At 41.0% G+C, this 14387-nt stretch overlaps 1 protein-coding gene and 1 pseudogene across 1 annotated transcript; one reads left to right on the top strand and one right to left on the bottom strand.

Moving 5' to 3' along the window:
- Positions 1–999: 999 nt before the first annotated feature.
- LOC146479030 (uncharacterized protein KIAA1958-like) lies at positions 1000–2570 on the bottom strand (annotated as a pseudogene).
- LOC146479029 (uncharacterized) lies at positions 2239–7561 on the top strand. The gene is made up of 6 exons (XM_085111113.1): positions 2239–2358; positions 2833–3601; positions 4890–4974; positions 5479–6556; positions 6873–6929; positions 7491–7561. The coding sequence occupies exons 2-6, from the start codon at positions 2835–2837 to the stop codon at positions 7559–7561; spliced, it is 2058 nt and encodes a 685-aa protein (XP_084967239.1). The 5' UTR covers positions 2239–2358; positions 2833–2834.
- The last annotated feature ends 6826 nt before the right edge of the window (positions 7562–14387 follow it).

Genomic DNA, 14387 nt, shown 5'->3' with positions numbered 1-14387 from the left:
GAGTAAGGGGCCAAGTATACTGCCCTGCGGCACCCCACAGGTTAGTTCACTTACACTAGATAGACACCTGTTACTTTGGTAAGAGGCGAAAAATCGAAGAGAACTCTGATCAACTCCGTAATTTGCAAGTTTCCGTAAAACGATTTCATGATCGATGGTGTCAAAAGCCTTTTTAAGTTCGATAAATGTAACACCATTTAGAAGACCGTTGTCTATTTTGATTGACCAGTTATTCGTTGCCTCGAGTAACGCTGTCGAGGTGCTATGGAGTGAACGAAACCCAGATTGGTAGTTACTCAAGAGCTTGTTTCCGTTTAAGTAATCGTAAAGTTGTTGATAAATAATTTTTTCGAAGATGTTTGAGACAAGAGTTAATACAGATATTGGTCGATAATTGCTAAGATCAGATTTTGCACATTTTTTAAATATAGGAGTTACTTTCGCGATTTTCCGTTCGCTTAGAAAGATGCCCTGATCTAAACAGCTTTTGAAAATTTTCGTTAGTGGTGGTGCGACAATATGACTAGGTAATTTTAAGAGTTTACAGGGAATTCGATCTAGACCCATGGCTTTTTTGCCAATTATTTGTATAGGTAATCACATGAGGACGAGTACTATTAAGGATTAATTGCACAAGTGTTTTGAAAATTTTCCAAAATTGCCCGGGTCGCGAGGCGACGAGGGCAATTTGGAAAATTTTGAAACCACAAGTGCTTAATTCTTGATAGTACCAGGACTCATGCGATTACTTGTTTATCGCTAAAGGGCAAAATTTACGCGAAAGAAGATCACGCGCGCGGGCTATTTTTATCTGAGAAGCCTGTTTAGCACTACGACAAAACATCAGTCAAATTGAACTGACCAATCGATTCAATGAGATTTCATTCTCCAAAACTGTCAAGATACACTGCCAAAAGTCTACAAAACAAAGCTTATTTCAACAGAGCGTTTCTGCCAACAGAAAAACAACAAAGTGCTGTTAACTGAACAAAACACAGTTTAATCTGAGTCAGAATCCTGGAGCATGATTTTCTTGTAAGCCCGCTTGCTCTGGCTGACACTGGATTGCAAAGAATGGTTTCCTGCGACGTTGAGCGTTACATTGCAATGGCTGAAATTGTAGACATGGCTGGAAGCTGACCTGGACTGAGTTTGAACTGATGACAATGGATGGAGAACTTGTCTTGAAGTGGAAGCAGGCTTGGCATTGTCGATGATGTTGGACATGATTTTCTGTTCGTTTTCATCACCGGAGTCGTAGTCATCTAGGTCCTGCTCGGAGTTGTGACCCGTTATGTTTTTGAATACCGGAGCTTTTCAATTTCTTCACAACGGCCTTTCTTGCACTGTGGTTGGTTAGCTTCTTTTCGGGGCAGACATCTTTTAACGGTGAGTCCTCTTTCATTGTTTTCATTGTGTTATTGATTGTATTCTTGCCCATCGGTGTTTTCTTGTACCACACGGCGCTGGTTTGAGGCTTGTCGATAACAGCCAGGTAAAATGGCCCTGTTTTCTTCATTTCTTCTGGACGTTTTTCCAGGTATCGTTTAAACAAAGCAACGGGGCACCTCTGCTCGCCTGTGGCGAACATCTTGGGAGTAGCAAGCCGAGGTGTCACTCGGATACCACCTTGACTTGTCTTTGTAGGGCCTTCGGAGAAAGTGATGAACTCGACGCCGTCATCATCCTTTTCGATAGAAAATCTTCGACCATCATGTCGTGGTGCTCTTGTCGACCACATAAGCCAAAATGCATAGTTAGCAGCCACCACATTGTGTTTATCAAAGAGGGAGGGGTTTGGTTGCCTAACTGACCGTTTTCCCATAGTATCTCCTCTTCTTCCTTCGTCAGCCTTTTTGCTTTGTTGGGTCGTTTTCCCATGCCTCGTTCGCGCAGCTTTGTCGCCTTCCCTTTCAACACCTTCCTCGAAGACAGGAACTCTGTATCCCTCAGGATAGACTTTGGATAATTTTGGTTTCTTAAATGTCGATCTAAAGCCGCCTGTATCACCTTCAGCGAGTCTGGCTCGTAGTCTTGGCCGTTTTCTTTTCTCAGCTCAGCCTAGAATTGCATGGATCATAAAACGACTGGATTGGAAACTAATGATCACGTGAGGTATTTCCGGTTCGCTGATTGACTGATACCTTGGTTCAAGATGGCCGCAACAGAGTTGAAATTTGTGACGTGAAGAAATGGCGAAGGTATAGCGTAAGTATAGGAAAATTATAAGGATTCGTTGTCAACTTTTGTTCATTTTGCATGTTTGAGCACTGTTTTTTATTTGCAAGTTATAACACTTTCTTTATCTTTTGTTTTACGGCGATATCAACCCGGCCAAGCCACACGTGAATCTTCAAGGTAAGCACTCGATGTTGTTGTTTACTTTTATTTTGCCTTGTTTCTGAGAAAATCGCGTCACAGAATTAGGTCTTTTAAGTTCAAAAATTGAGGAAATGTTGTTTTTTTGTGACGCATTTATCCGTAATTTTCTCAGGTAACTGCTGATCAAATTCTGGATTACTTGAAAGAATTTGCGTAAAATTGTGGCTTGAGCTTAATTAAACGAACATTTGTTGCAAATTAAGACAGCACGATGAACTTTTTTCGTGACTAATTTGCTTTGTGTCGTAGATGTCCGCTATGCGTGCACAGGTCAGGCGGTTCTCAATAAGCGAGGCTAATTTAAAGAATTTACTTTATATATTAATAAAAAAAAATCACATGGAGCTTGTTTACATAATTTTTGTCGGCAGTTGTTGTTTGGAAGGTAATCAAAACATTGCCATTTGTCAGTTTTATGTTAATTTAATATAATTAATGTTTCTCCCTTAGGAATGGGTAAGAGCAAGCTGGGCAGAGTTAGGAAGTATTCCAACAGAAGATATCAGCAACCTTCTGAGTCTGCTACTAGTGATACTGTTACTTCTACTTGTACACCAAATACTGATCCACCTTGTTGCCTCCCAAATGAATTTCTGTTTTCTCTTCGCAATGTTGCTCCAGCAGTCCTACATCAGCCCTCTGTTTGCAACTATTCACGTGTTTTTAATATTTTATCAAATGATGGTGTGTTTAGAAGCCAATGGAACCTGATCAAACATTCAGAACTTTATCTCATGCTTTGCACGTTTTCTTCAAGTGGCATCGCACCTGTTCCAGAGAAGACTGTCATTGTAAATACCGATTTTTCTTGGAACGTGATCGCTTGTAATTTAAGTGTAAATGACTCTTTGTTGAACACTCCAAAACATCTAGTCACTCTTTATAGTTTTCTGTTTCTGTTAGATTTTGTTGATAAGTGTAATGTTTGCCCTGGAATCCAAAATGATGATTTGGCTGAGCTGTCAATGACTGGAGGACGGAATGGAGAATTCAAGGACTTGCATGGTAATACAAAGGCCAGACTTTTAAGTGAAACAATAAGAACTGTTAACTGTAGTGGCTTGACACTTTCCAATATTTGTGAACCCTGTAAGTCGTATAAGAGAGTCCTGTTGACCATGTATTCAAAGCAAAAGTCGCAAAAGTGTTTCAAACCAGAGAGTGCACGTAAAATAAGTACTACTAGTCACTGTGCGTGGAAAAATCTAAGTGAAAAGGATCAAAGGCTCCTGTGAGCCAACTCGTGAATGCAGATGACACATAGTAATTGCAATTTAGACGGCTACGGAAACTTCCTCAAAAGCTAAAAGAAATTATATCTTTGCCCGATTATGTAACGAAAAATGACCATTCTTGTACTATTAAAATGATTGTCAAATTATTCTGTACAGATTGAATAAGCCGATTATTCTGATGCGCCGATTAAAAAATATCACGTGTTTTTTTTATTCAAAGTTTATAGGAGCACGCCATGTGCAGCTACGTCATGCAAATTCGTGTGATAGTCCGCGGCTACTGGATTTCGCGATCGGGCTAGTGGATTCTAATCATCACTTGCCCGATGGGCAAGTGAAGTTTTTTTGGGAATTAAAATTACAAAATTACTGTAGGGCAAGCCGATCTCACAAAGGGAAATATGTTCAACAAAGTATCGCATTACGATTCATGCCCGACATAAATGCGTGAAATTTTTCCTTTGGAGTTCAGTCCACGCAATCCTCAAGTAAAAATAATGAACTATGACAAGCTCTTGCTAAATAAGAATTATTTATCGACCGCGTCCTTTTGCTTTCCCATAAATTACCAGTTGTAAATTTCGAAAATGAAACATTTTTTCCCTTTGAAACCTCTATGAAAGCTGACAAGATCTTAAAAGTGTTCATTTCACCAGAAATTTGCATAATTTTGTTTACGACGTCAATGATGCGTGACATGGCACGTTCCGCTTTCGCGTGAAAACTGACAAATTAAATTATTTTTTAATTAAATTATTTTTAAATTAAATTATTTTTAATTCTTGAAAGAAACCGCACTTCGTAGAAAAAAACGAAAAAATCCTATAACTTTGCTCAGATTCAACGAAAAATCCCCATTCTTACACTAAAATGATTGTCAAATTATTCTCTACAGAATGAATGAGAGAATTCTGACGCGTCGTGAAACAAATTTTCACGTTTTTTTTTTTTTCACTAATTGAGTTTACGACCCCGGACTTTCTGAAAAACTGAAAAAACTTGAAACTTTGCTCAGATTGAACGAAAAATCGCCATTCTTGCACTAAATGATCGTCAAATTATTCTCTACATATTGAATAAGAATTTCCTGATGCGCCATGAACAACAAATGTTCGCGTGTTTTTTCCACTAATTGAATTTAAAACTCATTCACTGCGCACGCCCGAAAGTTAACGACAAAACCGACTGATCGACTGATCGACTGATCGACCAAGTCGAGAGTCAGCTATCGCTATAACTCGTTCATTGCGCATGCGCGCATTCACGAGTTAAAAAGGAAGAAAGGATAAAGAACTGTAGACAGAGAAGGCAAAGTGCATCAAGGAAAATTAGCCGCCTGGAAGAAAAATTTAATGAGGTTGGTATATGATGTTACGCATGTGTTTATTTGACCCATTTAGTTAACATTCACCCAGATTTTAATCCTTGGGAGGGATCATCAGGTACACTTCAATTTGCTTGTCTCAAAAATTACTTTGCTAAAAAATATGACACATGGCTAAACTAGTTTTTATCAGTAGTTTGACAGCCAGCCAGTGCTTAGAAAAGTGAGCCCATGTTCAGATTGCCCCCAAGAGAGCAGTGGAATAAGATATTATAATTATATAAATAATTAATTTTGTGTATTGATTTTTAATATGATTTAATATGATTTTTAAATGATTGAAATATACAGCTGTATCTTTCACATAAAACTATCATGTAATTTTATCGTCAATGTTTTAGAGAGAAAAACGTTTTTTTCTTTTTGTCAAAACTGTAAGCTCATTTAGACACGGAAGACATGATTTGAAAAACAACCTTACCAAGTTATATCGTAATGAGAATGGTCGTATTAAAAAATCTTTTTATCATTTTTCAGGATTTAATCACCCTAACCGACGAAGATGATTCTGTTGTAGAACAACTTTTCAAAAATGTGGAGTCAAGGCACAATCATGACAAACCCGAGGACTTCAAGTCCCTCTTTATTCAGCAACAGAAGAAGGCTTTATTGTGTTCAGACAAGAGAGGAAGAAGATGGCACCCCCTCATTATAAGATGGTGCTTCCAACTGCACTCCATATCTCCTAGGGCTTATCAACTACTTAAAGATAGTGAGCTGTTAATTTTACCTGATAAGAGAACTTTAAGGGACTACAGCAATTGCTTTAAGGTTGATGCAGGATTTGATCCAGAATTTTTAGATTCAATCAAAAGGGATTTCAATGAGAGATCTAACCCAAAGGACTATGATGTGTGGGTGGGGGTGATTCACGATGAAGTGTCACTGCGAAAAGACCTTGTTTTTGATGACGAAGGGAAATTAATTGGGTTTGTTAATTTGGGCTCCGTTCAAAATTCCATTGACGATCTGGAGCAGTGTTTGTCCTCTTCAATTATTCCAGAGCAAGCAACCCACATGTTTGTTTTTATGGCTATCAGTTTATTTTCCGATTGGAAAATGCCCATTGCTTTTTTTCCCACGACTACCATCAAGTCTTTTGCCCTCTTCAATTTGTTCTGGAAATGTGTTGAAAATTTAGAGGAAAGGGGATTTAAGGTTCTAACTAGTACTTGTGATGGGGCTTCTCCCCATCGCAAATTTTATAAATTCCATTGTCCACCAGGGGCCCCTAAAGGTACACTGATTTACAAGACAAACAATCCTTTTGCTGAGGATTTTCGGCCATTGTACTTTATCTGTGACCCAGTTCCTCTTTTAAAAACAACACGAAACAACTGGGAAAATAGCTGCTGGAGGAATAAAACCAAAAAGTTGAAAAATAATGGTATGTGGATCACATGGCTGCAGCTAATTGATGCATTTGAAAATTATGTTAATGCATCAAATGCATCATCTGCTGACCATCTCTTTCTCAACCCTTACCTAAGGATGAGAGTCTACTTGGCTGCTCAAGTGTTCAGCAACAGAGTTGCCTTTGCTCTGCAAGTACAAGGTAAGCCAGGCACCGCAGAGACAACAAAATTTGTGAAAAACATGAATGATTTTTTTGATTGTTTGAATGCAAATAAAATCTGCACACAATTTGAATTTAAGAGTGTGTACCGAACTCCTTTAAGACAGAAGGCTCGACTGGCTGGAAAATGATTTCTTAAATTATTTTCAGGACTGGAGAGACTGGGCTATGAGTCAAGAAGATGTTCCACTTGTAGAACGTAAACAGTATTTTGTAAGTGATCAAACATGGGAGGGATTGCAAATTTGTGTTGAGTCTTTTGTAGAGGTTGTCAAGTTTTCTCTTACTATTCCAGGGGTATCTTATGTCGTGACCACAAAATTGAATCAGGATCCTCTTGAGAAATTTTTTGGTAAGTTGCGACAGAAAAGGGGTGCATATGGGGGTTTAACTTGTAAAGAGTTTAGCCAGAATTATAGTTGTGCTGCTTTTAGTCAGTCACATGCAATTAAAACTGTTCGACGTATTAAAAGGAGCGGAGGTGCACTGGAAAGTCTAGATGCTGATTTTCCAGTTACCTAAACAAAGAAAGTAGGTACAGGCTTTAAATTTGAGGGGGTAAATACTAACTGCAAGGCTGTTGTTGTAAAAGCCTTTTAACAAATATTTTTGGCATAAAAACTTGAGAATTAGGGAAACAAAATTAAAACAAGGAAATTATGCACAAGAGCTAGACAGGAAACTCAATGTTTCTATACATATACATATTTGCCATACGTATCTTCACAATTCCCATTCAGTGATTTTATTGTCCATGCTTTGGATGCAAAGAGCAGTTGGTCATCGGTCATCAGAGTAGGGTTTAATTACCCCCGTTAAGCATGAATGCTCAGATAAGGATTTTACATGATCAAAATGTCATTCATGTCAATAAAAAGCTTAAAGATTGAATTATGGTGTTTTTTTCCAATAGACCATTTTACAGTTGTTGCTGTGTTGCCTGGCTTATGGCTGAAAGCGAGGCTGCCGGTGACCTTGTTTTGATACAAATCTCTTTACTTTTCTAATGCAAATGCAGGCTAGTTTGCATCACAACAACACAATTTACATGATAAAACAGTGAGGTCTGTATCAATACAAGGTCACCGGCAGCCTCGCTACCATTAATAGGCCCGGTCACTGAGTAAGCAACTGTAAATTGGCCTATTGTTTAAGGTTAGTTTGAGATGTTGACCTCTTTTTAGTAACGTATCGCATAGAATAACTTGTAAAATAATGATGCCATGGGCCTGTATAAAGCCACAGCCACAAATTACCGAATTGTTTATTATCTGTAAGATGAGATGTAAATTAATATAATTCTTCTATTGAGTGCATTGTGTCAAAATATCACTCAGTTTTAATAAATAGAATGATAAACAGCATTCAGCTGTTTATTCTCTTGCTGTTACAAAAAGTAGTTCTTTAAAAAAATAATCTCATCCCTGAAGGGTTGAATTTTTTTTTTTTTTTTTTTGGGGGGGGGAGGTCCAGAAAGCATCATTTCATTCTCATTTAGGCATCAAATTAATGTTAGGGCCATAAATCCTTCAGCCTTTTCTCACGATGTAGGGGGGGGGGGGGGGGAGGTGGGGGGGAGGAGGGCAGAGGGTGGCAAGGGATGGGCCTAACTAGTCTAACACTATCATTTCTTTGTGCCGCATCTACGTATACATTGCCAGGTCACATGAATAGATGAAAGCCATTACCATCTTTCAAGAAACCACTCCAGCTGTCTTGTATATTGTAACTCTACTCTAGATCTCCAATTCATGCAACATCTTTTTTTTTGGCATCATACCTGAGGGGACATGATTTTTACGGTAACAGTAGTAGGTATAACCTGCTGAGTAGTTAATTTCACTCTAAATGTATGGCAAAAGAAAAGGCAAGAATGTTATTTCTAAACACATTTGTAGCATATTTAATACAAACAATGTTTGGATGCAAATTACTTTTTGTGATAACATCACAAAATTTTACTCAGTTTCCTAGTTTTGACTGAGACACTAATAAAGCTCAAATATATACTGAAGGAGAATACCGTGTTGGTTTACTGTTTACTGGTGTTCGCTTAGCCCATAAATATACGGTAACAATTACATATAAAATCTTACTACTAACAGTATTTAATTTACAGTAAAAACGCGGAGTAAGAACCTGCTTTTTTCCAGCAAAAGTTACCATATCTCGGCAAAAAATATATTAAAGTGAAGTGTTCCGTTCCTTAAAATTAACTCAAAACTACACCACTGGCTATCAAAAATAGGCCGGAAGGGAGATCCATCTGATCAGATATTAGAATTAACAGGAAATGATATAATAATAGGGTGCTGCAGTGGTGTATATGCATCAACTTGATAGGAATTAAGGTGAGGAAAAGGAAACTTGAAATACTGTCTGAGGATTAGCAAAATCCAGGCAACTCTCTGGGACCTTGGATTAATTTGAAGTGTACTTTGCCTGAGACTGTATTAACCAGCCATTTTAAATTTCCTGAAAGAAATATCTTCTACTAGTTAATCTGACATTGTGAAATCAAGGGGAATTATGTTTCACAATTTTTGCTTAATTATGCAGATTATTGTCCACAAGTTTTTTGCAACACATTTCAACAAGGTCTTGACTTCGTTTTCTGTGCCCTTTTGCAGTTCAGTAACAAGGAAATCTGCTTGACGCTGAGAGTCAGCAAACCTCTTCCCCCTCAATTTTACAATGTCAGATTTAGTGGAAGTAATTTCTTTCAGGAAATCCAAAATGGCTGGTAAACAGTCACGAACAAAGTACTCTTCAAATCCGAGGTCCGCGAGAATCGCCCGGGTTTTCCTCTGATGTTCCGACAGTTTCTCAGGCTTTGTTTTCCTCGTCTTTCCTACAGCACCGCTGCAGTTCTCTTCATGCCTCTTTAACCATCCTAAAGTGTGGTACTCTTTTCGGCACTTGCAACACTTTAAAGTTCTTACACTTTCATCATCTTCATCTTCGCTTGACGAGAAACCGGCGATTGCTGTTTGTTTACATTTTGCAGGGGTTTTTATGACGTCACGAATTTCAACTCTGTTGCGGCCATCGCGTCAGCTAGTTTCCAATCCAGTCGTTTTATGATCCATGAGAATTGCGAGAGGGCTTCGTTCAATGAAGAGCTATTTGAAGCACTGAATGTTTGTGTCAGCAACGAGACGGAAAGATTACAAAAACTTGGCTCGCGACTGACTCCCAAGGTGAATCCAGTGCAAGAGTCTGAGGCTGCTGCTGATCGAGTCAAAGAGGGGGGGAAAGTGACCAGTTTGGATCAAGCACTACTCAAGGAGGTGAGAGAGCTGAAAGCAGAGATTGCTGCTGTCAAGGAAAGGGTTGCCTCCCCACCACTAGTATCTAGACAGCCTTTTGCACAGCAACCTATGAGGTCACCCCCACAGTGCAGAATTTGTCAACAAAATGGGGTTGAAGGGTTTTGCGATCATTGTTTTAAGTGTGGAATGAGTGGCCATTATGCACGTGAATGTCGGGCGCGATCTCGTCAATGGGGTACAGGGTTACAGGGAAATGGACAGAGGTCACGCCCGGGGGACAGGGTGTGATCTTACAGGACAACCAGTCCCATTGTGCTTATTGTAGTAGAGTGGGTGGTGCCCATGCATCAATCGATCGTTGTGCAGCTTGTAAGACCAGCAGATATTGTTCCAAGGGGTGCCAAGAAGAACATTGGCCACAGCACAAAGTTATTTGTAAGGCCATACAAGAACTGGAAAGGCAACAGAAAGATGAAGCTAAAAATGTACCTTTGAACACGACATTCGCTTGCCATCTAACTCCAAAACAGCAAGCGGGACTAACCAAACTGGTAGGACAGAGGTGCATAGTGAAATGTAGTATGCAAGGAATAGAGGTGGAGGCATTATGGGACACTGGGTCCCAGGTTTGTGTAGTATCGCGGGCATGGAAGGAGGCTTACCTTCCCCTGGAAAAATTAAAAAGTGTTGGTGAATTGTTAGAAGATGGGCAGGGGTTGAGTTTGGAGGCTATGAATGGGACTGACATTCCCTTCGATGGCTGGATCGAAGTGACATTTAGACTATCTGGGGACTCGAATGAGCTGACCGTACCAGTGCTAGTGGGACAACAGGAACAGGAGTTACCCATTATTGGATCCAATGTGATAGAGGAGATTTTGAAGAAACACAATGAAGTCCCCATAGGTGTTTCTGAAAATATAATTCGACTATCTTTCCCCTCAGTTCACTATTCCAAATTGGGGACATTTGTCAATATTGTTCGCACAAGGACTCAAGATGCTGGCACGTCTGTAGTCAGGGTTGGCAAGAAAGATGTTATGGTTTCAAAGGGACAGTCAGTTAGAGTTAAGTGTCGTGTCCACCTCGGGCCTGTTGCAGAAGAATTGCCCATAATATTTGAGCCAAAGGAAGAAGGCGATCTTCCGGAGGGACTTCAATTATCTGAGGAACTGAGTAAGATAGCCCCGGGCACATCCAGCCAGGTTACAATCTTAGTACATAACAACATCGATAAGAACATCCTGCTGAAACGAAGAACCGAACTAGGTCAGATTCAAATGGTTAAGTCAGTGTTACCTATTCCGAAGCCGCCAGACCAGGAGCACGTCCAGGAAGGAGATTCAGTTGATGTTTCCCCATCAGAGGAACAAGCACAGGAATTGTGGGACCCGCCTGTTGGCCTTAGCCATTTGGAAGAAGAACAGCAATCCATTGTTCGCCAAATGTTACAGGAAGGGGCTGATTCATTTGCCAGAGCCGAGAATGAAGTTGGGTGTATTGATAATTTGGAATTGGAAATCAATCTAAGTGATGACCAGCCTGTGCGAAAGAACTATGTGTCCATTCCAAGACCTCTTTATGGAGAAGTGAAGGAGTATATAGAAGACTTGATCAATCGCAACTGGATCAGCAAGTCCCACTCGGCATATTCTTCCCCCATGGTTTGTGTTCGGAAGAAGGGTGGCAGTTTACGATTATGTATTGACTATCGAGAACTTAACAGGAAAACTTTCCCTGAGCGCCAGCCAATCCCACGGATATAGGATATTCTGAATGGGCTGGGGGGTTATAAGTGGTTTACTGTTCTCGACCAAGGAAAGGCATATCACCAGGGCTTTTTTGCGGACAAGAGCCGACCCCTTACCGCATTCGTCACCCCTTGGGGGCTATATCAATGGAACAGGATCCCATTTGGTTTAATGAATGCGCCCGCAGCCTTTCAGAGATGCATGGAGGAATGCTTGCGCGGATTACGTGACGATATCTGTATTCCATACCTCGATGATATTCTAGTTTATAGCCGAACATTTGAAGATCATGTCAGAGATGTTCAGCGAGTACTGCGCAGACTTCAGGAACATGGGATTAAATTAAAACCATCCAAGTGCAATTTCTTCCAGCAAAGGGTCAGATATTTAGGTAGGATCGTGTCAGCTGATGGTTACTCTTTGGACCCGGAGGATACAAAAGCAGTTCAGAAGTTGAAAAGTGAGAAACCAAACACTGTGGGGCACATCCGCAAGTTACTCGAATTCCTGGGGTACTACAGACAGTACATTCCAGATTTCTCACGCATCACCAAACCCCTCTATGACCTTATGGCCGTATCGCAGAGTGCTAATCAAGGTGGTAAATCTAATGCTACAGTCGGGGAAAACAACAGCTACCAAATAACCACAGGATCAACTGGTCAGACGATCACCAGAAGAGATTAAATTTGCTAGTTGACTGTGTAACAAGATCACCAGTGGTGACTTTTCCCGATTTTTCCAAACGATTTGTACTGCATACGGATTCCTCTCATGAAGGCCTGGGCGCCGTGTTATACCAGGAGCAGGACAGGAAGTTCAAAGTTATCGGTTACGCATCAAGGACCCTAACCCCAGCAGAGAAAAGCTATCACTTGCATGCGGGAAAACTGGAGTTTCTGGCTCTAAAATGGGCTGTGACTGAAAAATTTCGGCATTATTTATATTATGCTCCATCATTTGACGTCTATACAGATAATAACCCTTTAACGTACATATTAACTTCCACGAAACTGTCTGCTGTTGGACATCGATGGGTGGCAGAGCCAGCTGGCTTCAATTTTTGCCTGCGATATAGACCTGTGAAAACTAACATTGATGCAGATATGCTATCTGGCCTACCGATAGACCCCCGAGAGTACATGGATAGCTGTACTACTGGAATGGACAAGGAAGCCATTGATGCAACGATCCAGGGACTAACACACCAGAGAGCGGAAGAGATTCCGTGGTTAACTGCAGTCTCTGCGAATATTAGTATTGCAGACCAAGAGCCCATTGTCAGCGACTTAACTCTTACACAATTGGTACCGGGAGATCGATTTTCTTGACCTGCAAAAGAGCCAAAGCGGATTTGAGTATATTTTACTCGTAGTTGATCACTTCACAAGGTATGCTCAGGCTTACCCTACTCGAAACAAGACAGCACGTACTGTAGCCGAAAAACTTTTCAATGACTACATTCCGAGGTTTGGGTTTCCAGATCGCCTCCATAGCGACCAGGGAGGAGAATTTGAAAATCAGCTCCTGCGTCAATTAAACAAGTTAACTGGTGTCTCCAAGTCTCGCACAACGCCGTACCACCCCCAAGGAAATGGACAAGTGGAAAGGATGAATCGCACGTTGTTGTCAATGCTCAGGACCCTTCCCGAATTGAAGAAGCGCAAATGGGACGAATCACTTAACAAGATGATTCATGCATATGACTGTACCAAACATGAGGCTACTGGATTCACGCCATATTATCTTCTGTTTGGTCGCAATCCAAGACTACCCATCGATCTTATATTTAACTTCAATCAGGACAAGGATGGTCGAGTTGACTATAATTCCTATGTGCGCAAGTGGCGGGAAGACATGGACGAAGCATATCAGATTGCTCAGAAGACTGCAAAGAAGGCTGCTAGACATAGCAAAGATTACTATGACAGGAGAGTGTCAGGCGGAGTGCGAGAACGGGGCGCCCCTGGAAAATTGAGGTCACACTGGGAAGAGACAATCCACGTCATTGCTGAAAGATTGGGAGGGGATAGTCCGGTTCACAGACTCAAGCCAGAGAATGGGCGTGGTCGCGCGAGGGTGCTCCACAGGAACTTACTTTTGCCTTGTGATGAGCTGGAACTTGGAAGCTCAGTAGTTGAACCTGTTCATCAGGCCAGGAGAACCATCACGAGCTCCGCATTGCCACCTAAGACAAGTGATGGGCTGTCCTCAGAGGACGAGAGTGATGACCTAACAGAAACCAGATTAGTGGGATATTCACAAGAGACGGGATCATCAAATTCATCATGCTCGGAGCCAAATGAGCCCCTAGACCAGGCCGAAATTGTTCCCACTACAGATGTCGACCTCATCATCGGGAGTGAAAATAGGTCAGTTGACGAGGAATTTTCGGATCTTGATGTCAGCACCGAGGAGAGCGTGTCAACCCGACCACAACATCAGTGTAGGCCACCACAGATCTTCACATACAACTCCCTAGGAAACCCGGAGTACCAGCGTGTCAATCCATTAGTTAAGTACGTTCAGATGCCGTGGACATCGCCACCAGCTTTACCTGTTCCCTATCATGGACCTTTCTACTATTGGACCTGGCCACAGGTGCCTTATTTACCACTTTCCTATTGCTGACTATTCCGGGAAAACCAGTTGCGTCATCGAGGACCCAAGGTCGAGGATTATGGATAAAAGAGATGTTGTATGATTTCTTCGCATGAGAGGACTATGTAACATTGACCTTAACTCTCAGTTCAGTTTGTCATTTTTAACTCGTGAATGCGCGTAGCG

Source organism: Pavona decussata, unplaced genomic scaffold (genome assembly GCF_977016875.1).
Source record: "Pavona decussata unplaced genomic scaffold, jaPavDecu1.1 SCAFFOLD_61, whole genome shotgun sequence".
Taxonomy (NCBI): Eukaryota; Metazoa; Cnidaria; class Anthozoa; order Scleractinia; family Agariciidae; genus Pavona; species Pavona decussata.
This window is presented reverse-complemented; position numbering and strand designations above follow the sequence as displayed.